We start from the raw sequence: 24,461 nt of genomic DNA on the forward strand, positions 1-24,461 counted from the left end.
ATTGGCCCCACTCCTATTTCCTTTATTTTAAAATACTCCTAGTTCTCTTCATTGTTATTCTCTTTGAAAGCATAGTCCCCCCACTCCATTCCAGCAGACTCCAGAAAGTTCTTCCTGACTTTCACAGTGCAACATTGAGAGAAATCTCTTAATTCTCTTTTTCCCCATTAAAGAAGTACTGATTTTAACAGGCTGCGTTTTGAATGTAATATGCAACAAAAGTCAGCAATGATATATCTGAGTTAAATTTTTGATTTATTATCTAAGATGACTTGTTTTTAATCTTTAGAAGGTATATACCCAACAGATTTTCCTAAAACATGTCAACAAACCCAAAGGATCTTGTGTCTTACTGCTGTTCTCCTTATTTATTTCTGCTATCCTTCTTACTATGTATTCTATGCATCTTGTGAATATATAGTTTCTGTCAGTTCTCTTGTCCAAAATTCATATGGCAAGGTCATCTGTTTCAGCACCCAGGTCAGATATCCCCTTAGGAAGGGTCTGGTCACAGTGGTTTCTTCGCTAAAATATTTTTTTGTGAAGCTGTATTTTTTGGTTATCTATTGAGATCATGTGTTTGCCTCTATTTTTGAATTGTCTGTCTTATTTCTTGGCCATCAAAAGCATCTTTCAGGGTAAGGATGCTATCTGTTTTATATCTGCCACTCTCCTTTAAATGTAAAATCCTAATCACAACGGGCAGGTATGTAGATTGAAATGATTTCCAGAACTTTCCTTTTGGACCCATAAGATCCTAAAATCTTAGTGGAATTTGAATGAGTTGATTTTGCTTCAATGTTTTTTTCTTCATAGGAAAAAGAAGACCATTTCGAATCTGTTCAACTGAAATCCTCAAGATCCCCGAATATATGAAAAGACAGTGCTGTAGCCTTCAGACTAATGAACACAGAAACCTGATCTCTAGTTCTACAGGACTGTAGCTTAGATCCTGTCTTCATATCCAGCACGTTGGTGATCTCACAGAGGGCCATGCCGCTGAAAAGGGAAGGAGGTTGAAACGTTTGATTGCCTTATCACATGTTCAAGTATTTTGCCAAAAATACAAAAGCAAATGGCTTGGGTCTCAACGGAAGATGAAACTCAACTCAGGAAGAGATTAATCTGTAAATAGACATAACTGAAAACCGAGGTTAAGCCCACCAGCGCACTGCTGATGCATGCCATATAATTAATGGGTAACTTTTATTCTTTATAACTTCTACATAAAAAGTGTGCTTTGGAGGGCAGATATGAGCATATGCATTGTGATTCTATTTATGTCTTTTCTTTGTTTATAGTTTGGGGGAAGATTTGAAAAATTTTAAGGTATAGTTTTTTTCCCATTATTTATTTTCCTGACCTTAAAACATCTTTTCTATTAAAAAATGGTGAACAAAGAAAGACAATAAATTTTTCATTTTTCCATAGGGTCTTTCTTGATTTCAGAAGCCTAAGTAAGCAGTAACCTTTCAGGAAGAATAAACATGTAAACATGTGTTTGGGTTATCTAAACTTATATTTGCCTTTGGAATTTCATCCTTGTTGGAACTGGTAAGAAGGGCTTGACTGAAAGACTTGAAGGAATATTAAAAAAAAAAAAGGCAAAGAGAAGCCAGACTTTCCATTAAAACAAATAAGCTGATGGTATTATGGAAATCAAATGGTTTAAGACCATTTATATAATGCTGGAAGTATAATTTCAAATGAGTGAGAAGTCTTGTTTATCAGATGACATGCAAAACCATGAAGAAGAAAGTGGGATGGCTTGTGTATAAAGACACATAACTGTGCAAAGGTATTAGGATAATTTCATGGTTCACAGAAAATGGCAGTGGGACACTGGCCCTATATCAAGCATCAAAGTTACATGGTTATTTTTCTGCTAAGACATTGAGGATCATGACTTCCATAGAAGTTTTTCTTTTTGAGTAAATAAGGAAGGAACTCAATTTTGGGAAACTGCATTTAATTGTATTTATAATAAGAATGTGGTTGTACCATAAGTAATTAGGAAATACGTGTTGTTCTTACTCAAAATTGATCCAGGTAATTGTGATACTTCCTCTGATGGATGGGTTACAAGAATTAGCACGACTTGAATATTATCTGTTGAAAGAAGTTTGAATGAAGTTGGCTCTGACTAATTGTGTGTAAACCTTTATTGTTTTAGAACTGGGAAAGAGGGGAGTTTACTGACCACTGATGATCTAAGGTGCTCTGGTTTGTTTTCAATAAACAGTAATCTTTGTAGATCTTAATCTAGAATTTTTTTAAAAAGACTGGTGATTGCCTGAGAGGCAGGCCATAGGGGCAGGGTTTGTGTAAGATTTGCCCCAAGCCTTTCAAGGAAGTATGACTTGTAACTTTTGATTCAGCAGGTGATGTCTTTATTTTGGTGGAAAGTGGGAGAAAAATAAATAATTGCAGTTACTCGACTGGTAGGTGAAACCCTGAACCATCCTGTTATCGTTGGATGAATGTTCGTTTTTGTGTACATCTTTGCCGTGGGATTCATCAGTATAGGTGAGGTTGCCGTGATTTTGTTGTTTGTCGTGAAATTCAGGAAGGACGTCACTTAGCATCAACCTTTTTCACATTCAGTTTCTTAAATCTTGCTTTTTAATAAGAAATTATTTTGGCATTGCTCACATTTATCCTGGTAACTGTGCTGATGAACCTTTCCCATCTTGATCAAAATTTAAACAGAAGAATGACAATACATGGGAGATGCTTCTTTTCAGAGGAGCCCTGGCAAAGGTGTCCAGGCTGGACAGAGCTAGGAGGTTCCACATAGTCACTTGTCACCTCTCTTCATCTTCAGCTGTGTTCCATGTGTATGTACCAAGCCATAGAGATAATTGGGATTTGCTCCCAGGTAGCTTCTTTCTTCTCCTGTCACCAGACTAAAATCTCTGACATGTCAAAAAATGCCTTAAATTTTAATGAACTCTCTGAAAATGTAGTTTGTATTGAAGAATTTATTTTATTTCTAATTTTAGATATATAAAATAGATTTTGTCAGCTCAGTCCCATCTTTGGAAAGGAGCTGCCTTTCCCCCTTTGGATCCCAGTGATCTGTCATTTTATTCCAAGCACTGAGGGAGTATGAAAGAAATAATATCATGAGGAGAATATTCAGACCAATCTTGGCTATAAAATTCACTGTAATTTTATGTCTTGCCTTTGTGGAGCTTAGTGGAATGTTGAAGTCATAAACAAATTAATCATGTTTCTGTGACTTTTAATAGACATTTGTTGTTTTTTTCCCCTCATAAATGGTAGGAGAAGTTCTAGATTATTTTTCTAAAAGGCACAGGTTTTGAAGCCTTAAATACTACATTAAGCCCACTCTCGTCTATAATATCTCCTAGCACTCTGTCAAAACATATTTAAATCGCTTCTCCACTGGATGAGACAATGTCTTCTATGGATAAATTACATCATGCCATTTAACAATGTTGAGCAATTTGATATGTGTCCACTTGATTTAAAAGACTGAATTTTATTCCTGTTCACTTTTCCCCTTTTTGGTTACTAGTAAATCAAGTCCTTTCCAGGATTAAAAATGTTTCATAGTATTTTTGTGTAGAGTTTTGTGATTATTTTCTTCCCAAGGAGAAAAGGTGGTTTAAAGGGTGATGTGGAGGAATTGCTTGGCTCCAGTCATTTATGAACTGGAGTCTCTAGGTTCCCAGGTGATGGGTCATGATTGACTGATTCTTCAAGACAGATTGGGACAACTGTCTTTTGACATCTATTAGTAGAACTACTTCATGTGGCTCTTGGTGATTCCTAATGAAAGGTTTATGTGCAGATCATTTCTCTCTTCCTCATGAAAGTAAATTTCCTGGAAGTTGGAGTGGGAAGATGACTTCACTGGCAAGTTTAAAGTCAGTGTATTGCTCACATTTATCTTTTTTAAATAGAAGATATGTAGAGTAGGTCTTCCTCTTGAGAGAAAATATCCTCACATATCTTATCATAACGATGGATGTTAGCTCGATTTACAGGACGAAGTCCTAAATTCAGGTTGCCCTAAAGATGTCCCATGGTGAGTAAACTTTAAAACAACAACAAAAAAAGAACCCCCAAATCAAAAAAAAAAAAACAGCAAAAAAACAAAAACAAAAACAAAACAAAAAAACAACCCAACATCTGATGCATTCATTGAATGTTAAATGGATTTCACCCTCACATTGACTGGCTAGAGATGACACTCTTGCTGGATTTTATTTCTTTTAGCTTAACATTTTCAGATGAGTTCCTTTTAGGATCATAAATGAAGGAAGTAAAGCTTGAAGATGGGGACAAATATTTGAAAACTGGTAACACTATTGTAGTGGATATTGATATTACCATCTCAATTGATACTACTATTGTAGTTGTCTAGATCAGAGAGACCAGCAAACTTATGCTGTAAAGGACCAAGTAGTAAATATTTTCAGCCTTGCAGGGCATGTGGTCTCTTTTGCAAGTCTGTAGTATGAAAGCAGTCACAGACAATAATGTAAACCAATGGGCGTGGCTACATGCCAATAAAATTTTATTTATATACATGGAAATTTGAGTGTCATTTAAATTTCACTTGTCATGACATATTCTTCTTTGATTCTTTCCTCAACTATTGCAAAATGTGGAAGCATTCTTGGTTCACAGGCCTTCTGAAGATGGTGCTGGACTAGGATTTGGCCTGCGAGCTGTGGTTTGGTGACCATTAGTTTTAATCACCGCCACCCACAAACAAAATGATGCAGAAGAATCTGATTTGGCCTGTTAGGTGCTTAGCACCTCAAAAAGTTTCTCAAGTCTCTAGAGATGTGCAGGAAGGAAATAACCCATCACGCTCCCTTGATGATGTAATCACCTACACAAAGGCACTGCGTTTCTCTTGTAGTTTTGGGACTCAGTTCTAGATATTGACTAGCAAATGATAAAGCTAGAGTATGTGAGTAGGTTCAAATTCAACCAGCAAGATTGATTTACACACCTTTTCTTATTGGGATTTGTGTAATAGTTATTGCTAAGATAAGTGGATTTGGAGATACTACTCAGTCTTACATATAGATCCGTTTAAAGTAACCGTACTATCCCCAAGTAGGGGCTGTTGATGTATACAAGTAGTTTCAGCATAAAATCTTGAATCCCAGCTTGAATCTTGACCAGAGAGGCTCACCTGATCCATCTGCCTGCGTCCAGGCAAGCACACACCTCCATCCACACAAGTTTACCAAATCCTATTTTAAGACCTACTGAGCTACAAAAGACGGGATTCCTTTAATGATGGTGGCTCGAGAAATGGACCTCTAATTTCCTTGAATAAAATGTCCCAGTTCAGCTTTTAATCTGTTGGAATTTTCATCTTATTAATGAGTCTTAGAAGAAGAGCTCTAAAATAGCTTGTGGATATCGGTAGATTCTGTGTGGAGCGGAGCAATTCTTCCTTTATCTCAGATGGCTGCTTTCAGATTACATTGTTTGGGTGAAGTAAAAGAGTTAAACCAGTGGGAGTTCTATAAACCTCAACTTTGTGTCACAAGGCAGGGGCGATCATGGCCTTCTTCACAGGTTTGGACCTTTGTTATTAGAGCTATGGCCGTTAGAATCCACACTGCCATTCCATGTTCCTGGCACCTCACTTTTCTTGGCTTCTCCAGGCTTATAGCGAAGAGCTCTGGGACCTGAAACTATCGTGATGGCTAAGTGAGGAAAGCAGGGGCTAGCCCAGGGAAAGTGGAGGAGAAGGTTGTAAAAGTGCACTGTCTGAATCACATTCTTTATCAGCTTCTTTCTTAATCTGTCCCTTGTGTGGTCTGCCAACCAGCTTGCCCCACAACTTGAAAACGGGGACTTTTTTATATTACCATGATGAATCTGAGTGGGCAAGAGGATCTAGTAGTATTTAAACTGGAGAGGACCCAGAGCGCTTCAGGGACTGTAAACACTCTGAATGCCAACGGTTGTCACCCATAGCATTAGGTTCTGATATGTTAATAAGTAGGGCAGATCGTCCTGCTTGACCTCCTGAAACTCAGGAACAGTTTGCAAAGAAGGATCGGCTCAACCAGTTTTATATTCTGGAAGGATGAAATGTTCTTACCAGAGTTAAAAAAAAAAAAAATCAAAACCTATTTGTTCGAAATAGCTTATGTAAAAATTGTTTTACAGTTGCTGTTTTTCCATACATACTCTGAATGTTTTTCCAAAAAATTATTTCTAGAGATCACATGTTAAGTCAGGCTCTTTCCAATAGGAAACAAGGCTTAGGGCAAAGAAGGAGAGAATGATGAGAACTGTCAGTTACTCTGTGTCCAGTGTGCAGGCGGAGTGTGAAAGGTACAGTGGCCCGTAGGTCAAAACCCTCCTCCCCAGTCCAGTGTTCTCAAGATTCACCCATGTCCTCATTGCCTTGTTTAAGAAGATCCATGATCAGTTTGATTGTTTTAGGCATCAGCTGTGTCTCTGAACCACCCATCTGACACGGCCTTCCTCCAGCTGTCACATCCCATCAATGGATTATGTTTATTCTCCCTCCCATCAGCCTGGCCTCAGTCTTTACCTTGAACAGATGCTCATTTGGGTTGCACGTATCTGGCACTCCCACCACTGTTCCCCACAGCAGGATGCTCTTCTGCCATTTACTGCCTTGAATCTACTATCCAGTCCTCTCTACCCACTCCCCCCAGTACAGGTTCTTCCTTGAATATGAGTTTCAGAGACTGATTTGCACTGCTGTCTTTGAGCATCTGATGACTTCTGGATGGATTGGTTCCATTGCTGATCCAAATGCATTCAGAAGGAAGGAGAGAATTTCAAACATCTGACTCCTCATTTTATGTCCTCCAAGCCCACTCCTGTTGGCTGTGTGCCATTGCTCATAATTTCTAAATTTTTTTAAAAATAACATTGGTACGTCCTAATGAACCAGGCCCTGATTATTGAGCCTGTGTGCTCTTTTTTTTTTTTTTTTAATTTGAAAGACAGAGATCACAAGTAGGCAGAGAGACAGGCAGAGGGAGAGGAAGGGAAGCAGGCTCCCTGCTGAGCAGAGAGCCCCATGCGGGGCTCGATCCCAGGACCCTGGGATCATGACCTGAGCCGAGGCAGAGGCTTTAACCCACTGAGCCACCCAGGTGCCCCCCGTGTGCCCTTTCTATCCTTGATTTCCTCCTCCTTCCTCTCACTGTTTTCCTCAGTCACACTTCTTCCATTAGCATCATTTCCTGTCTTTATGGTCCTTAAAGGCAGGAACTACATGACATCTTCTCTCTGCCATGGGCTGAAGAGTAAACCCCCCACCCCGCAAAGGATAGATCTACATCCTAACCCCTGGAACCTGGGAATGTTTTTTTATTTGGAAAAAAAGACCTTTGCAGATATGAACAATTTAAGGCTCTTATGATGAGATTATCCTGGACTATCCAGGTGGGCCCCAAATGCAGTGACAACTATTGTTATCAGAAGCACACAGAGGGGAAGCTAGACACACAGGAGGTGATGTGAAGATGGAGCCACAGACCTGAGTGATGGGGCCACAAGCCAAGGAAGCTGACAACCCCGGAAGCTACAAGAGGCATGGGACGGATTCTCCCCTAGAACTTCGGTGGGGGACAGTGCTGCCAACACTCTGATTTTGGACTTCTGGTCTCCAGAACTGTAAGAGAATAACTTTTCTGTTACTTTAAGTGATCCCATTTGTGGTAGGTTGTTAAATCAGCCACAGGACATGAGTATGTTCTCTAGTCATGGTACATGGTGCAGGACCTGGCAGGAAGATGAGTTCTTAGTGAATTTTCCGACATTGATAAACTATTTGTGACTGAAGGATTTAAAAGGGGAAGTAGGAAAGTGTGGGTACAAAATGAGCCAGTTTTACTTTATCCACACTTTTCCTGTTCATTCCTGCATTGAGCTTTGTAAAATATCCAAGTTTAGTGACAAGCATGTCACTAAACATGAATGGGGACTTCAGAAACGCCCTGGATGATAACATATCCTGCATTTTATTGCCCCATTTAGCTCTCATTGGTGAGGGTGTTTTTCCAATGGGTTGACAAGATGCTCTCCCAGCCTCCTTCCTAGTAACTTCCTGGTTAGTTTAGAATAGTTGTATTAGAATAGTTTCCCATCTTTATGCTTTTGAAAATGAGAGCTATCGCGCCTTTCCTGGCAGGCCACAGTGCCTGCATTCAGAATGCAAGAAACCTCTCCTGACTGTATCAGAGGCTGATTTGGGCAAATTCTGGGCTGCGGTACGGATGTGGCTTAAAGAACCCCATACGTTTTGTCATCTGGCCACTGACATTGCCGGAGAGCTGTGGTATCATCAGTGAAATTCTGACCTTTGTGATCTCCAAAGTCCAGATTTGCTCAGAACTGTCTAGAAGGGTTACAGCTTGTGTTCAGAGCACACGTAAGTGTAAAGAGAAGCACAATAGAAAATTACAGCTGACATTAAAAGTAGAAATAATCTAAAGTCAACATATTATTCCAATTTCTTAGAGTGACTAAAAAAGAATAAGCCATTATCCACCATGCTGGAAAACCTTGAAGGTTTTATTCTCAGTATTTTTACATTAATACAGATGCTTTTTATCTTGTGCTGAGAAAAACGATCTGTTACACATAATGTAACTTTAATATACAACATAGAAACTCATCCTAAATTAGTTACAACAAGGACCTACAAAAAACTTCATAGGAAAAAAGTTACCTAATATTGCCACCATATTTTTGTTTAGACGGACCCTGTCAGACCGTGTCACCAATGCTCAGCTCTGTAAACAATGGTTATTTCCATGTCCCGGGGAATCGTTAATAATAGGGGCGCTAAAATCAGCCTAAAAAGTTCTAGCACATCACTATATACTGTACAGTCCTCAAAAATAATTTATCGTACTGTTTCTAAAAAAAGGTACTAGGGTTCTTTTGCTCTGTTTCCATATTCCGGAGCTGCACGCGAGCACTTTTGTCTAACAGTCTAAAAACACAAGAACTGAACTGGAATTCACAATCACAGAGATGAGGTGGTGGAGTCGAGAACTTCTCGCCCATTGCACACCGTGGGGACATAGGTGCTGGCAGAAGCTGGAAAACAAAACAGGTCAGAAAATTCGGTGTTAGTCAAGTGAGACACGTAGGTGATGGAACGGATGATCCCAGAACCTTGTTAAAATTGAGTTCAAAAACCCATTTTTAATTTAACTTTGGAAAAAGATAAGTGATTTAATGCTGTAGTAGGCCAACCTTCTAAATGTGTTGTGCTCAAAATTCGTTTGTACCTGGCGCCTACCTCCGCTAATGTCATCCCTCTTGGAGAGTTCATAAGCATCATCATTGTTGAAAGGAGTCGCTTATGGATTTAAAATTAGCTCTGTTAAGCTATACATTGGTTAAGATAGAATGTACAAAACTGAGAGTTCACTGCAAATTTCTTAAAGATTGTTAACTTAATTATGGCCCTTTTTTTTAAGATTTTATTTATTTGGCAGAGAGAGAGATCACAAGTAAGCAAAGAGGCAGGCAGAGGGAGAAGCAGGCTCCCTGCTGAGCAGAGAGCCCGATGTGGGACTCGATCCCAGGACCCCGATATCATGACCTGAGCTAAAGGCAGAGGCTTAACCCACTGAGCCACCCAGGTGCCCCAGTTAGTTACAGTTTTAGGACCTCAATTATATTTGCTCTCTCTGGGTAGTCTCACGAGTCATCTGTGAACTCCACTGCCTTACAGAATGGTTTGATGCATTTTCATTGCTCAAGTGGATAACCTCTGTGAACACTCCAGCAAGGGCTGGGGTGCTGAGAACTGAGATTCTTAACAATTTTCAGAAGGGTTGACGTTCCAAAGGCCTGAGGCTCTTGTTAATGATAATAGTGATGACAGTGTCAGGGTATGAGTATAACACGGGTGTTTATATTCATTTGGTATATGGCATTTAGTTTTCCTCAATGCAAGGCATATCTTATGTTACTTTAAAGGTTTTGTTTTTATGAGAAATCTACATACAGCTTTGTCTTTTTACTGAATTAGAACAACAACAACAACAAAGGCAAGGAGCCCCATTCTTCCTGGGCTGTGCAACTATGTAGCCAAGAGAATCAGAGATGACTTACATTTCCTTTCAGAGCTGTTCATGTTGCATCCCTTGGCCTGTCCATGATGATATGCTTTGCAGAGAAGGAACTGATCCTCTTGGCTACCTGACCAAAGCCCAGGTCAAACTGATGTCAGCTATCCCATTCTTTAAGTACATCACTTGGTTAATAATCATATAAGCTCATTTCCTGCTGAAGTATTGTGCCTGATAGTGGAAATATTCTTGCCCCATAAAATGACATTTTTCCATATGATTTTCTTTAAACACAAAGGAGAAACTAATTATAAATGTTGAGATCATATGCTCAATCACCAATCTGGGGCACTGACGTCTTTCAGCAGGCTCCCACCAGGGAGCCTACAACTCCTCAATTTTGCATTGATTACTCTGCTAGGTGTGTAAGAAAAGCCATAAAGACAAGTCTCTGGGATTGTCTGAGGTTAAGCAGAGTCCAGTGACACGCTAACTCTTGGAGATATTGTTCCTTCGATCATTTGTAGGATCAGGTTCAATTTTCTTTACAATATGATCCCACTAAAAATGTACAACTTTGGGAGAAAACATGTCACAAGCTCCCTTTCTGTAGTGAAGAACACAGTGGGTGCTAGACAAATACTAGAAGGAAAAGGATGATGATGATAATTTCAAATGTGAGGGTTTTCCTTTACTCCTTGTGAAGTTTCTTCCTACTTATGTAACCCTCGCTTCATGAAAGCTAGGGAAGGCAAGAGAAAGAACAAGGGGAGGTGATGTCCAACCATCATTGGGTAGAAACGTGGGAGGCCTGCCAGACTCCTCCGTAGGTGGCTCTGCCTGCATTTTCACAGTCAGGTGACCAAAGGGTAACTCTTGAGCCCCGAACCTGTCCCCCTTTTAGTCTTCCTTTCTTCAGTGAATGGTCTCACTCTCCAGCCAGTGACCTGAGCCAGAAGTCTAACAGTTATACTTCCTTCCTTTCTGGTCCTTCCTCCCATGTCAAACCAGTCATGTGCCCCAGTCAACTCACTCCCCACATCCGTCCACCTTTCTGTGCCTCCACCACCTTGGGCCAAGCCACCATCATGTGGCTCCTGGGACAGTTGTGCCGCTGGCGTCTCTGTTTTCACACTTGCTGCCCTGCCACACATTCTCCATACGGCAGTGAGAGTTTATTTTGAAATGTCAGTCATTGCCCTGGGCTCCTCTGATGATCCCCTTTGTGCTCTCCTTCCTCCATATGACACATCTCTGGGTGTGTCAGATCGTGCCTCTATCTCTCTGCATTTGTTTCATTCTGTGATTTCTTCCCTCACTTTTTTTGTGTTTGTCTCTAGCATGGAAAATCCCAGCGATGGCAGGCCTTGGCAGTAGCCACCGCCTCTGCCAGGAATGTTTTTCCCTCTCCCCATCATGTGTCTGGCTTCTTCTTGTCATCTGCATCTGAAATAATGCCTTCTGAAAAAGGCTATCATCAGGCCACGTAATTTAAAGAGCTGACCAGTTATTCTCTGCCACATTACCTAATTTCAAAGCAGATTTTTTTTCTGGCCTATTTTTGTTGTTGTTATTGTTGTTGTTGTTGTTAGTGTCTTAAGTCTATGAATACTCTTGACTAGAAAATATGCTAGGCTCTGTCTTTTTCATTATTTCATCCCAATTGCTGGTCATGGAATAGATCCTCTACAAATATTCTCTGAATGACCATATAAATGGCTGCATTTCAAAGAACAGAAGTTTCAAGAAGGAAATAATTTTTCTACCTGAAGAAATGACCAGGAGATAGGAGGCACATGGGCAGCCTTCTTTTGGGACAGGTAGGCCTTTTTGCTTCTCCAACCACACTGTGACATTGACCACCCCCTACCCCTGCAGGGATTGCTGGTTCAGGCTGTATACATCCTGTGTACATCCATGTGGCAAGCATGATGCCTTGGACATTCTGACTAAACTCTTCATCTTTTCCAGGATCAAGTTTTATTATTTCTGTGCCCATTTTTTATTTTCTGAGTTTGACGAGGAATCCTAGGTCATGGGGGGCGGGGTACGTGTAGGAGAACCAGGGACTGATACGCTCATGCCTGTCTGTGTTCATCTTGGATCAGTCTAATAACCTTCCTGTCGGCACTTTGGAAACCTACTGTGATATTCCCACGCTATTCTGGAGCTCAGTGTCATGCTGTTCTTAAGTTCAAGCTTACGATTTTTCTTGCTTACTGCATTCTAAATGTCTAAAAAATTCAGTGTATCTTGACTAGGTGGGTAGGAAGGACAGGGGCTACAGAGGTGGTTATGTGGAAAATCCCAAGTTATAGTTTCACATCAGGTTCCCCTGCACCTCCCCCCTGCCCCCACATTGATACCATTATGGGAATCTGAAGAAGAACTTCAACTCACCTGCCTGCATCACAGGGACATTGAAGGGAATGCCCTATGTTAGAGCATCCAAATTCTTTGCAAAGAAGATAAAACTCACAGCAATGGCAGGCCTTGATAATACACATCGCATGAACTCAAGGTTGTCTTACCGGGAATAACGACAGTGAAACCCACCCCCACCCAGACTCTTTCTGTAGTCACTTCTTCCCCAACCACTTTTCAGTGTATTGAAGGGAGTGGTAACTCGTGTTTTTCTGCTTCTCTTTTAGTGTTTCATCTGCAGCTTCTGCCAGCGCCTTTTATTTTATTATGTAAAAAATATCCTCATTTTTGTCCATGCTGCTGAATATAGTAGAGGAAATTACTGTTTTATGAGTTTACTATCTCAATTACTTCGCCTTTCATAAATATTTTACATACGCCTCTCGTCTTAGCCCATCTGTTATTCCCCAAGGTAGTGAAATCTGGGGGAGAGAAGAGTACTATCATTTCCATGTGTGTGTTTGTGATGAGCTTTTGCTATTATTCTAATGAAATTCTCATGAGGTTTTTAATGGTGTAAGTTTAGCCCATTTTCCTAAGTGCGGTTAAGCAAATTTCTATAATCCTACTTTCTGTCAGAAACAAGAGGTATGGTGGCTTATTTTGGGCTTTGTCAGGGGTGGGGGGGAGAGTGGGGGGTGAGCAGCAGTTGTTAGTCATTCCAGGCTAAAGTGGTGTAATGCAAAATGAAAACAGAAGATTGTGGAAAAGGACCCAGTAAGTTCCACCATTGATCACAAAAGGGCGATTCACACCCATCAGAAGGCAGATTTCACTTCACACACTTTGGGGAGGCATTGGAAATCAATGCAGCCAAGTGGCAGCTTTGTCTCGCACTGTGAAATCCATTTCTTCTCCACCTGTCATGCACAGGCTGGCCAGGCTGTGGAGAAAAGGACCCCGTTTTTTTCAGGGACCTGAACCCTCAGTCAATGCTAAACATATTTATTTAATAGATTCTTACGGATGCCAAGTCTGTTAGTCATTTGAGTGGCTGAGACTTGATTCCTGAGTGTGTTCCTCTAACTGTGTAATACAGCAGACTTGGGAAAAAAGGAAAACAAACATTTAAACAGAACAGACATTCTACTTTGTTCCCATCTGTTCTATTTCCTTGCTCCTGGTAACCCCAAATAATTTTTCCCGGCATGTCTGCTTGTTGAGATATTTTAATGCTATGGTCATGGAATTCAGTTTCCAACAGCTGTTTGTTGCTTTGTCCTCTTGCTTTGTTATCGAACCTGTTTTCTTACTCATCACCTTAATTTTATTTGGGCTGGGGCCCTGAGGTCCCATTCCAGGTGTTCTTCTGCTGATTAATACAGGTTATCTGCGCCAATGGGGACACCACTGGCCACTGTTTTGGTAGCCTTGCTATGTCAGATTTCACAGTGGAAGTTATTAAGAAATGAGGCTAAGATTCTCTAGGTAATGGTCTTAAATTGTTAAAGATAGATTTCAGAGGAAATCATATTCATGATGATGTGGGATAAAAATCTACAGATCCAAGATCTAATTTCCAAATGTGGAGTTGGAGCTTATGAATGCAAAGCCTTCCTCATTCAGTGACTTATTTCTTGTGAGACAAGATTCATGGAAAGAAAATATGGCAGGCACTTTTTTATAACCCAAAATACAGCATAATTACCTTATCAACAGAAATTCCACTCGGTCTCTGACTAAACACCCCAGTCCACTGTGGCCAAGATATACTGTCATGCTTTCTTTCCTTTTTTAAAAAAATATTTTTATTTATTTATTTTTCAAGTAGATTCAACACCCAGCCTGGGGCTCGAACTCGTGACCCCCAAATTAAGAATCACATGCTCTATCGACTGAGCCAGCCAGGCACCCCTGTCATGCTTTCTTTCCAGTCACGTTCTGTTACTCTCTTCCTCCCTGAAGGCGTATGAAAGTGGAAGTGCAATAAATAACTTGAAAATGGAAGGACTTAATAATTTTTTGGTGCTATTCTAGTTTGCATTCCTTTGGCTTCCCCTTAGTTGCCCAACATCTCTGGGTTTTTTGTTTGTTTGTTTGTTTTGTTTTTCCCAACATCTCTGGGTTTTTCCTCTTTCTTACCCAAGGAACGGAAGCCCCTTCACGCTGAGGCTCAAACAGCTGCTAAGAGATGTATGTGCTACTTTGTCTAGGGATCAATCAGGCCACCAGTGTCCAGCACTAATAAAATAATGTCAGGCCCTGGATGGCTCAGTCGGTTGGACCACTGCCTTCGGCTCAGGTCATGATCCCAGCATCCTGGGATGGAGACCCACATGGGGCTCCTTGCTCGCCAGGGAGCCTGCTTCTCTCTCTGCCTCTGCCTGCCACTCTGCCTGTTTGTGCTCTCTCTCTCTTCCTCTCTGACAAATAAATAAATAAAATCTTAAAAAAAAAATTAAAATAATGTCAGGCATTCATCCTCCCTTCTAGGGCAGCTCATCTTGTCAGCTTCACCTTCAAACTACACACAGCATCTGGACACTTGACTAGCTTCCATCGCTGCCGCCCTGACGGGAACCACAGACATCTGGACTCAGCCATAGCTTCCTCAGTTACGTCTCTGCTTGCTCCCCGTCCTCTGTCCTGCCTACAAGCCAAAGTGCAGAGGGCAATGAATGCTTTTACAGCTGGGTCATTCTGTACCCTTGAAGCATGTTTCCCAGTTCTTTCAGAAAACAAGTGATTTCTAAGGTCCTCCTGCTCTGGCCCCTCTCTGTCCTCCTCTCCTCTTATTTTCATCCTTGGTCATTTCCCTCTCGGACTTTCTGTTGTTCTTCCAGCTGTGGACTTTTGCATTTCCCCAGATACGGACAGGGCTCCCCTGTCCCCTTCTCATCATGCGTCTGGTCAAATGGTGCCTTATCGGAGAGGCTTTCTTTGGCCACTGTATAGAAAAGGGGAACCGTGTGTCCCCAGGTGGCTGTATTTGTCCTTGCTTCATGTTATTTTCTCCCTGTCACTTATCAAAACCTGACTTATTATGTATTCTCGGTTTGGCTATTTTTTTCTTTACATCCCCAGTGCCTAGAGCTGAGCCTCAACCCAAAAGCTTCTTGAATGAAGGAGCAAATTATCCTTCAAATTGATCACAGTTACCTCCTAAGAGTCCCTCTCCCAAAGCCTCTGACATTATTCTAGGTAGGGAAGATGTTAAAAAATTTTTTTCTATATATAGGCATTTTCCCATTCTGAGGATATAGATATTTCCATTTATGAATGTTCTCCTGTGAATTTCACTTACTGGAAGGAAAAATAGTACAGAATAAATTTGCTTGCTTCAAGGAGTTGACCGTCTGAAGTCAGTGTATGGGCAGTATTTGACTATATGCATATTTCCTTTTTAATTTAACACAGCTACATAGTTGTGAACATTGTACCATGTCCCCAAAGGTGTTAATAGATTTGGGGTTACATGGAAATGCATGTGACTTTTGGCATCTCTGGTTAAGGGGCTTTCTTTGGGGTACTGAGTTTCTGTTATATTCAATGACACAGGACAGAAGGGAACTGTACAGTGTCATTTAATGCAAGAAAGTGAGGCTTAAAAAAAACCAAAAACAAATGATGCGGGGCACCTAGGTGGCTCTGTGGTTGAACTGACTGCCTTTGGGTCAGGTCATGATCCCAGGGCCTTGCGATCGAGCCCTGCATCAGGTTCCTTGCTCAGTGGAGAGCCTGCTTCTCCTTCTCCCATTGCCAGCCGCTCCCCTGTTTGTATCCTCTCTCTTTCTCTCTCTGTCAAGTAAATAAATAAAATCTTTTAAAAAATAAAAACCGCAAAATAAATGATGCTTACTTTTAAACTATATTTAAATGAGAGAAATTTTATCATGGACATGAACATTTAGCCAGTCACCATTAATGACATTGTTTTGTCTTCACCAAAGCACGTTTTCTGGGCAGCTTTGTGGCTAGCCCCTTGAGAATAGCACACGTTCCCTTTGCACAGCCTGGGTGCGGGGTCACCGGGGTCTCTGATGGACATGATTTATGCCATTGAACTCCCTGGAATGGGCTTTTGAGAGGAATACATGTTTGCACCTTTGCCGGTAGAACAAGATGCTGTCATGTGTGGCACTGAAGAGAAGGCTTCTAATTTAAAAAAGAAATCACTGAACTTGCAGATGCTAAAGTTCTCGCTGTCAGAATCATCTCTGAGATGCATTTGGTAACTGAGCTGAGGCAGAAAATCCAGAGAGGCAGAATAGCCGCATAACTGCTTTCGAGAATTTTATCTGTGACTTCACTTATCAAATTCCTTAAAGTGTCTAACAGAGAGGGCTCTGGTTTTCCCATCCCGAAATGTGGTTAGCATTCTCTTCCAGCCCGAGTCCCTTTGGTCACTGTCATTAAAGAAGGTAGGCTATATTTGCTTAGGGGAAAACCTAGTGAAATAGTAGAGGTAAAGAGAAAATGACTTAGGGGTTGCAAAAAGGCAATTGTGAGACAAACACAATGGAAATGTTAGGTAGAAGAAAGGGGGAGTGTGAACATCTGTTCCCTGATACATGCAGGGTTACTTGTGAGAGTCAGGGCCCCCCTCTACTCCCGCCCTGGGAGGATGGAATGAGGTTCTCAGGCATCTTGTGACTTTCCCCTCCAAAGGGAAACTGGATTGACCTCTCTCTGATGTGGATGCACTAGGTCTATTCTGCTTGGAAGCAGCAGATGGCTTAGCTTGCTGAAAACTCTTGGCTCTTCCTGGATTGGCCAGCAGGATTTATGTTTATAATATACTTATGCCTGTGGCAGAAAAGACCATCAATTCCGTCTGTGTCGCCAAATAACTTGCTAATTTTCCTGGCTGGTCTAGTACATAGTGTCATTGTGGGACTCCCTCGACTGTCAAGTGCAGGCATATTATGCTCATTTTCTGGGCTTGCGCTGTTGAGAAGGAACTTGGACGTGATGTGCCTTTTTTTTTTCTTGTATAAAGTCATATTCAGACTTGCGTAATGGCTTACCCCTTTTAACTGGGGTATCTTCAAAGGCCTGGCCATTGACAAATGCCCAGTCTGATCCTCATGGGCTTGCTTTCAGTTGCTGTAGTTCTGTGGGAAGTTAGAGTGTGAGTCTGGAAGACTGTTCACTTGATCTTTTTATACCACTGCTCCTTCTAATGTGAAAATCCTTTGTAATAAAGAGTGATTCTGTTAATGAAGCCATTTGCACTTCACCACCTAGACAAGTGACTTTCTGAATAAGGTTTTGGCAGAAGAAATCAATCTCCATATGCCTGCGGCTCCTCCGGGACCCAAATCTGAACATGATTAGTTAGCAGAACCCTCTTGACTGTTCTTAATGATAATGGCGTGCATATCTCTGAATGATCACCACGAGCAGGAGAAACACACATCCCCACGGGACCAAGTCTGGATACAGAATGGCTCGGAAGACAATTGGACACACTCCTGTTTCTTCCCTCTCCCTCCCCAGTCTGCGCTGATTAGAACTCGTATTAGTGTCCACAAGATTCCGACCTGCACGGAGGCCCTAGGGTTTTCTGCTGCATAACCTCATGCGTACACCCAGCTTGTGTCCTTCGTGATTAGGCAGCTCTCCTTACACTTGCAGCTTACGTTCTTGATTGCCTGTCTTTGGGAACCAGCTCTGGGAAGCCCTTGTGCTTCTGAAGCTGAACAAAGATGGTCTCCTCCTTCTCATTCAGATACGAAGAATGTTTGCTTGTGTGTGGGGGTATATGAGCAGCATTACAAGTATGAGTTGAAGATTTTACGGTCTTTGAGTTAAGTGTTATTTGAGGGAGTATTCCCAGTTTCACTAAATGTCTTCTGTGTGGACAGGTACTTCTGTACTAGAAATGCGTTCTCTGGAGGATTCCAGAGAGAGATGGGGAAATCGTAGCTGCACGGGGCTGTGGCACGAGACAGAAGACGGGAGTTCAGAACACCTGGCCCCCTCTGAACCCACTGCCTGCTCCCTCCATGAGGGTCCTCTCCGAGGCTCTCCCTGGCCCGCACTGATAATAGTGGATGAAGCAGGCAGCATAGTTAAGGCCGAGGCTCTCAAAATATGTCCCTTGGGCCACTTCCATTGAACCAGCTGGAGTATCTGTTACAAACCAGATTGCTTTTGACCCAGACCATATGACTCAGCATATCTCTAGGTGGGGCCCGGGAACTTCATTCAAAAGAGGATTTTTTGTTTTGGTTTGGTTTGGTTTGGTTTTTGTCCTTTTGGTTCACAGATATTGGGAGCCATTGGCCTAGTGGTGTACTTACTAGAGAAAAATGAACGTTACCTTCATTTTTATTATTTTGACTCCCACTGCATATATGGTTAATCAGATACAACTAAAATTGTTCTTTTTGGCACTTAGCGGGATGTAAACATTTCACAGACCATGAGTTTTCCAAGATGTCCCTAAACATGTCCTTTTGTCCATGCCTGCCTCTAAGTTTGGTCATGCTTTTCCATCTTTTTGGAGCAACTGCTCAGCTTTAAAATCCAATACTAGTACTTTGTCTGCTCTCAGCCACCTTAGCTGCTGTCAGGTGGCTCACCCAGGCTCCTACATGAGGTGGCATTTCCTACTCTTGCCCGAGAATTAAGTGGGAATGAATTTGGCCGCACCTTCTGGCCTGGGTAACTTCTTGGCGTTAACAGGATTGCTTGTGTCTCATCTTTGTGATTTCTGATAAAACTGCAGTACTGGGGGAAGGCTTGGGCGAATGTGTCATAATAAAAATGGCCATGAATTATTTCAGAGGTGGGGGCGTCTATGCCCCTTCCCTCAAATTTGGACAGGCTTTTTGTCATCCTCTCTAGGATTGCACGTGGCAAGTCGTCCTGCCAAGCTGTGAAGTCTGAGATCATAGTGACTGTGGGCCTCCAGCTCAGCTCAGTCTCTGCTGAAACCACAGAAGGACCTGGTCCAGGCCTCACAAGAGCAGATGAACTGCTCAGCCAAGCCCTGTCTGCATTCTGGGCCCACCAAATCCTAAGATGATAAAAGCGTTATATTGTTTTATTTTCATTTGTATTTTTTTTTAAAGGTTATTGTTTTGAAGTCACAAAGCTTGGGGGAAGTATGCTATGTGGGAATAGTTACCTACGTGTATGTATGGGTTGTGGGGTAACCTTGATGCTGCACTAACATATTCTCATCAACACATAGAGTTGTTGGTTTTCCATCTGGAGGGATTAAATTAGAAAACCAGCAACAATATTGGTAATAATAACTCAATACAATAAAATGCCTGCATAATACTTAGCAGAACATAAATTACATGCCAACTAAGTAAAACATATGCTTTGCCTAATGAACTCGGAGCAATTTAAGGATATTTCTTGATTTACAAAACCGTGTACTTCCTGGCATTTAGGAAGGAAATGAATATAAATTGAGCTGATTATTTAATGGAGGAAACAGGCACTGAGAATTAAACCGGTTGCTTTAACTGTCATCATAGTGGGTCAGTAACATGTCCATCCATAAACTAGGTCCCAGAGACAAGTGTCTTTCAAACTTCTTTGGCTGCAATTCATAGTAATAAACATTTTACCTGGACCTTGTATACATATATCACCTCTGGAGCAAATTTCATGAAATACTACTTATCCTTATTACATATAATGAACTCTGATATATTTAATTTTTTTCTTCTGAAAACTGCTGACCAAACATGCTGCATAAATTTCACAACCCATTAATGGGTCCTATACTACAGTAAGGACAACACTTGTCTAGATACTGAGTTTCATGGGACCAGGGCATGTGTCCTCTTTACCACTATGTACACAGGTGCTTAGATATTTCTGTTGTGTAGAAGGTACTCAAGCATTTAATGAATGAGTGAATTCCATGAGTGACTGTATTTCCAATTTCTTAAAATGGGTAAGATATTAATCACAAGTCAGGAAACCCAGTTTTGATTCTTGAATCATTGTATATCTTTGAGAAGTACCTCCTATATTTTCTCATCTGTGAATCAGAAATTGTAATGTCTAGTACTCATGGGATAAAATGAGCCCACAAGTAAAACTATTTTGATTGAAAGATAAAGAATTACAAATAATGGATTAATGTATTTGTTACATATATACTTTGAAATGCCCAGAGGTATCACATGAAAAATTCTTCACCTTAATATTTTAATACCACTTTATTAATATAAATTAGAGAAAGACTATTTTTAAAAATGAGGTCTTTTCTGAAGAAAAAAATTTACTTAAAATTTCATTGCGTGAAAAAATTGTTCTAAAATGTTGGGCTGGGTAGATGCTGACTTTGAAGAATTAACTGGGCCGCTGAGAGATTAGCATTCTGAGCAAAAGATTAAGCAGATCCATTGTGGTCAACAGAAGTTACTTTTGTGTAAATGGATATTTTTGAAATTCTGAAGAGAGACTTGGTTGGGTCAAGTGCCCTTGTTATTCCTGGAGGAATTTGTTAATTCCTATATACATATCAGGAAATGCTGCCATTTCAAAATTACTGAGGTCTGCATGTATCCATGTCTGTGGAAGATTTAAGGAGTTTGTTATATTGTTTGAATAACAACTAGGAACTCTGAGCTCAGAGAACAAGATGACTTTTTCTCGGAAGTATATCTTGCTGCCCAGCCTAGGGGAACTTTCCTATTTTTCTTCCGGTAAAGCCTACCATGGACCTAAGTTCCCGGGAAATCTCCCAGCTTGCAGTTTGAGTCAAGTGGCACCATCCGGTGGTTTGACACACTGCCTTTGAAATCAGAGAAACTGACTCTCAATTCCGGTTCTGCCACTTTCAATATGTGGGATGCCGGTTTCTTGATATTTGGCATTGTGCGCATTAAATAAGATATGGCACAGGTGCACACGTGTGTATAACCTTGAGCACCATACCCAGCAGATAGAAAATACTCAACGAATGACAGTCCCTGTTCCCCGCTCTTATCATTGTTGTTCTTTGTTATTGCCAGTTCTTTCTTGTCTGGACTCGCTAGCTGTTAAGAGTCGGGCTCTAGAAAAGAGATTTGTTTGCTCAAGAAGTAAGCAGGTTTCTCTAAGGTCCAGGGAAAATCGTTTTACAAGTTGTACCATGTCCTGGGACTCAACCATGGGGACGCCTGGTAATGGCATCTGGAAAGACAGTCACATCCCTGTCTCCACCCGGGAGTGGTAGATACAAACGGTGCATCCTGGAAAGCTGCCTTTCAGCCAGCAGCCTTGCCTGTGTTTGCTGGGGGAAGGGCAGCCTTGTTACAGTTCATACTTTGTTGCTGAATCTGGGGCACTAATGTGATTGCTCACTCTGTGGTGCTGAGCTATTTTGAAGCATCCTTTCCGATCGACTCGAGGCAAAAACGGTGAAGTAGTCATTTGTCTCTGTCACTCCAGTCTTCCTTCCCCCTCCTGTGGTTTCGCCCCTCCTCCTCCCTCCCCTTCCGTCAGTGAATTTCTCAGGCTTTGTACCACAGAGAAGCTGAAAATGGCTTAAAAGCCTGTCCCTTTTAGGTTCCTTGAGCCCAAGAATTACGTGAGTGATTCACAAAGAGGAGTGTTCAGATATTTGCAGGTCAGCAGGGGAAACCACCGTGAATTGGGCGGGGTTCCTCTGCTGTCCTGCACTTGACACTGCTTCTTAGCTGGCCCTCGACCAAAAAGCATCATGTCACTGAAGCAGGAGGCAGATGTACTCCAGCATTTTTCAAGGTGTGTTCTGTGGGAACACATTAGCTGGTTTAAATGTGGTCGACTACATCTAAGAAACAGTAAATCACAGCTAAACAGGCTGCGTGGCTGTACAGTTTCTTAAGACAAACACTTCATGTTCAAGGAGGTGCTTTGAACTTCCAAAGCGGTATTCAGGACGTACCATTTTCCGTCTTACTCAGTCATCTTCCCTTTTTAATTTCTCGTGAAGCACCTTCATCATCTCGGTGACACAGAACATCCTTTACAGAGCACCAGTCTAATTCAACTCTCCAGACCCGTGAGTAAAGTAGGACTGCAAATGGTAAAGTGAGGTGCTCGAGGTTACCCCCCGACCTGGTCACAGAGTCAGGACTAAGGAGTAAGTTCTCAGACTCCATAGTATGGCCAGACACCCTAACTGTCCCTGTGAATTTAATGTTTGTCTTCCCTGCTGGACCGCGTGCCCTACCAAAAGAGGCGCTTTGACTCGTCCACTCCCCTCCGTATCCCTAGCACCTAGTACGGCCCCTGACTTGTGGGGTTGAGTCAGGACTTACGAAAATGGAATTGAGATTGTTCATGGGGATGGCCCTTTGTTGTCCCTGCCTGACTATGTCCTTGGCGTCCCCTCTGAGCCTGTTGTCTGTTCCAGCGCTAGTCACGGACGGGTCAGCACCGAGTTCCGTACTTACACTGAGAATACGTGGTCCCAGTTCCGCTGACGCTGAACCTGTTGAGGTGCAGTCTGTGTGTGACCACATTCTTCTGCGGCTGGAACAGGATGATGTGCACCTTGGGTGCGAACAGGCAGCCCAGGACCACAAAGCCACTGAGGCTGACGGAGATGCACATGGTTGTTGTCTGCACCTACAAGAAAGGGTTGTCTCGTTAAATGTCTGGCTGCAAATTCAATCATGTGGCTACTAAAAAGAACACTGAGAAAAGACCAAACTAAAAAAGGAAACAAAAACAAAAAAACCAAATCATCCACAGTTCTGTTGTTAGTATAACCAAACCAATATAATAATTAAATGGGATCTTCTGGGCTTGGGATGTTCATGGAAACGTCACTGAAGATTTGTAAGCAAACACATTTGTGTCGGGTGTTCCTGAATGCTTGCCAAGACTCTACCTGGATTTTCTTGTTTTGTTTGTTTTCTTCTTTATATTTGTAGAATGACATTTCTGCAGAACCCCCTAAGTCAGAATCCTGAATAGTAAAATATCAATATTCAGTGATGAACTGACCAGGTTGCTGATGGTTTCAGTCGATCAATCAAGTTGGCTTGTTTAAGATTTACTATAATCATGAACAAATTGGGGTATTTTACACTTTCCTTCATCTCTCTTTTTTTGCTGGGAATTCTGCCTATCAGCCATTGGTTTCCCTACTCAAAATCAGGGAACATCGTCAACTTTCTTCTGGGGTCTCCATCTTTAGTTATTTCATTGGCACCTCTCTGAAATTTTGATACATCTGGTACTCCCTGTTCAATCATTTTGTTCTTTAGGCTTCCATACACCTGTTTTTGACAGAGGAATTTCTGTTGCTTCCTCTTTGCCTCCCCTGAAAGTACAACTCAGAACTAGGTTTTATCATCTTTTTTTCATTTGTTGACTTTCACTCTTCATCTTCACTGATCTCATCAACTGTCCTAACTTCAGCTCCCATACATTTTCTGGAAAATCCTAAATTAGCTTCTATATATTTTATTGCTTTCAGTACTGAAAACAGAAATTAATTATTTCTTGTTTCAGTTTCTACTCAGAGTAGCTGTAAATCCTAGAGTAATTTTAGATTTCTTTGTCCTCTTTCTCCAGACAATGCTATTACTAGATAGCATAATCTCTCATGCCCTAAAGTGTCCTACCTTCTTCCCTGATCAAAGAAAGCTGAAGACTGAACAATTAACTGGAGAAACCACATAACGTTAGAAGGCTGCATTCTGTTTGTGACTAAAAAAAATTCATGTTATACTTGTAGCGTAATTCTTCAGACTCTGGGTTTACTTTATATGCTAAAAGCACAATCTGTCCTCTCTATTTTAAACCTCTTGTCCCTTTTAACTGTCCTACTTGGCCCCCACATTGCAGGCTCCTTTCCCTTTTGCTAACTGCTCAGAAAAGAGTCAACTATCTCATTCCACAACGTAAGAAACTTGATAAATCATAACAGTGTTATTTATAGCAAGTCCAATTTTCAGCGTAATTTGTTTTTATTTTTACATAGATAAACAGTATCAGGACTGTATTCTTCCTTTAGAGCTCTACCCTTCCCTCCTCAGCCTTGACTATGGAGCTGACAGGAGAGATATCAGATATTAT

General features: G+C 41.4%; 2 protein-coding genes across 2 annotated transcripts in view; one reads left to right on the top strand and one right to left on the bottom strand.

The window, feature by feature from the left end:
* Window positions 1–2,261, top strand: part of LOC116862779 (UPF0577 protein KIAA1324-like) — a gene marked incomplete at its 5' end in the record, with an annotated part of 61,902 nt that extends 59,641 nt beyond the window's left edge. The window contains one exon of the mRNA XM_032850173.1: window positions 817–2,261. Coding sequence (XP_032706064.1) covers window positions 817–876 — 60 coding nt within the window. The remainder of the gene's footprint in view (window positions 1–816) is intronic.
* Window positions 2,262–8,535: 6,274 nt separating this feature from the next.
* Window positions 8,536–24,461, bottom strand: part of LOC116862778 (metabotropic glutamate receptor 3) — a 76,503-nt gene continuing 60,577 nt past the window's right edge. The window contains exons 3-4 of the mRNA XM_032850172.1: window positions 22,829–23,003; window positions 8,536–9,087 (exon numbers count right to left, since the gene is read on the bottom strand). Coding sequence (XP_032706063.1) covers window positions 9,014–9,087; window positions 22,829–23,003 — 249 coding nt within the window. The 3' untranslated portion in view covers window positions 8,536–9,013. The remainder of the gene's footprint in view (window positions 9,088–22,828; window positions 23,004–24,461) is intronic.

This window comes from Lontra canadensis, unplaced genomic scaffold, assembly GCF_010015895.1.
Source record: "Lontra canadensis isolate GAN:19392208 unplaced genomic scaffold, GSC_riverotter_1.0 scaffold323, whole genome shotgun sequence".
NCBI classification, from domain to species: Eukaryota; Metazoa; Chordata; class Mammalia; order Carnivora; family Mustelidae; genus Lontra; species Lontra canadensis.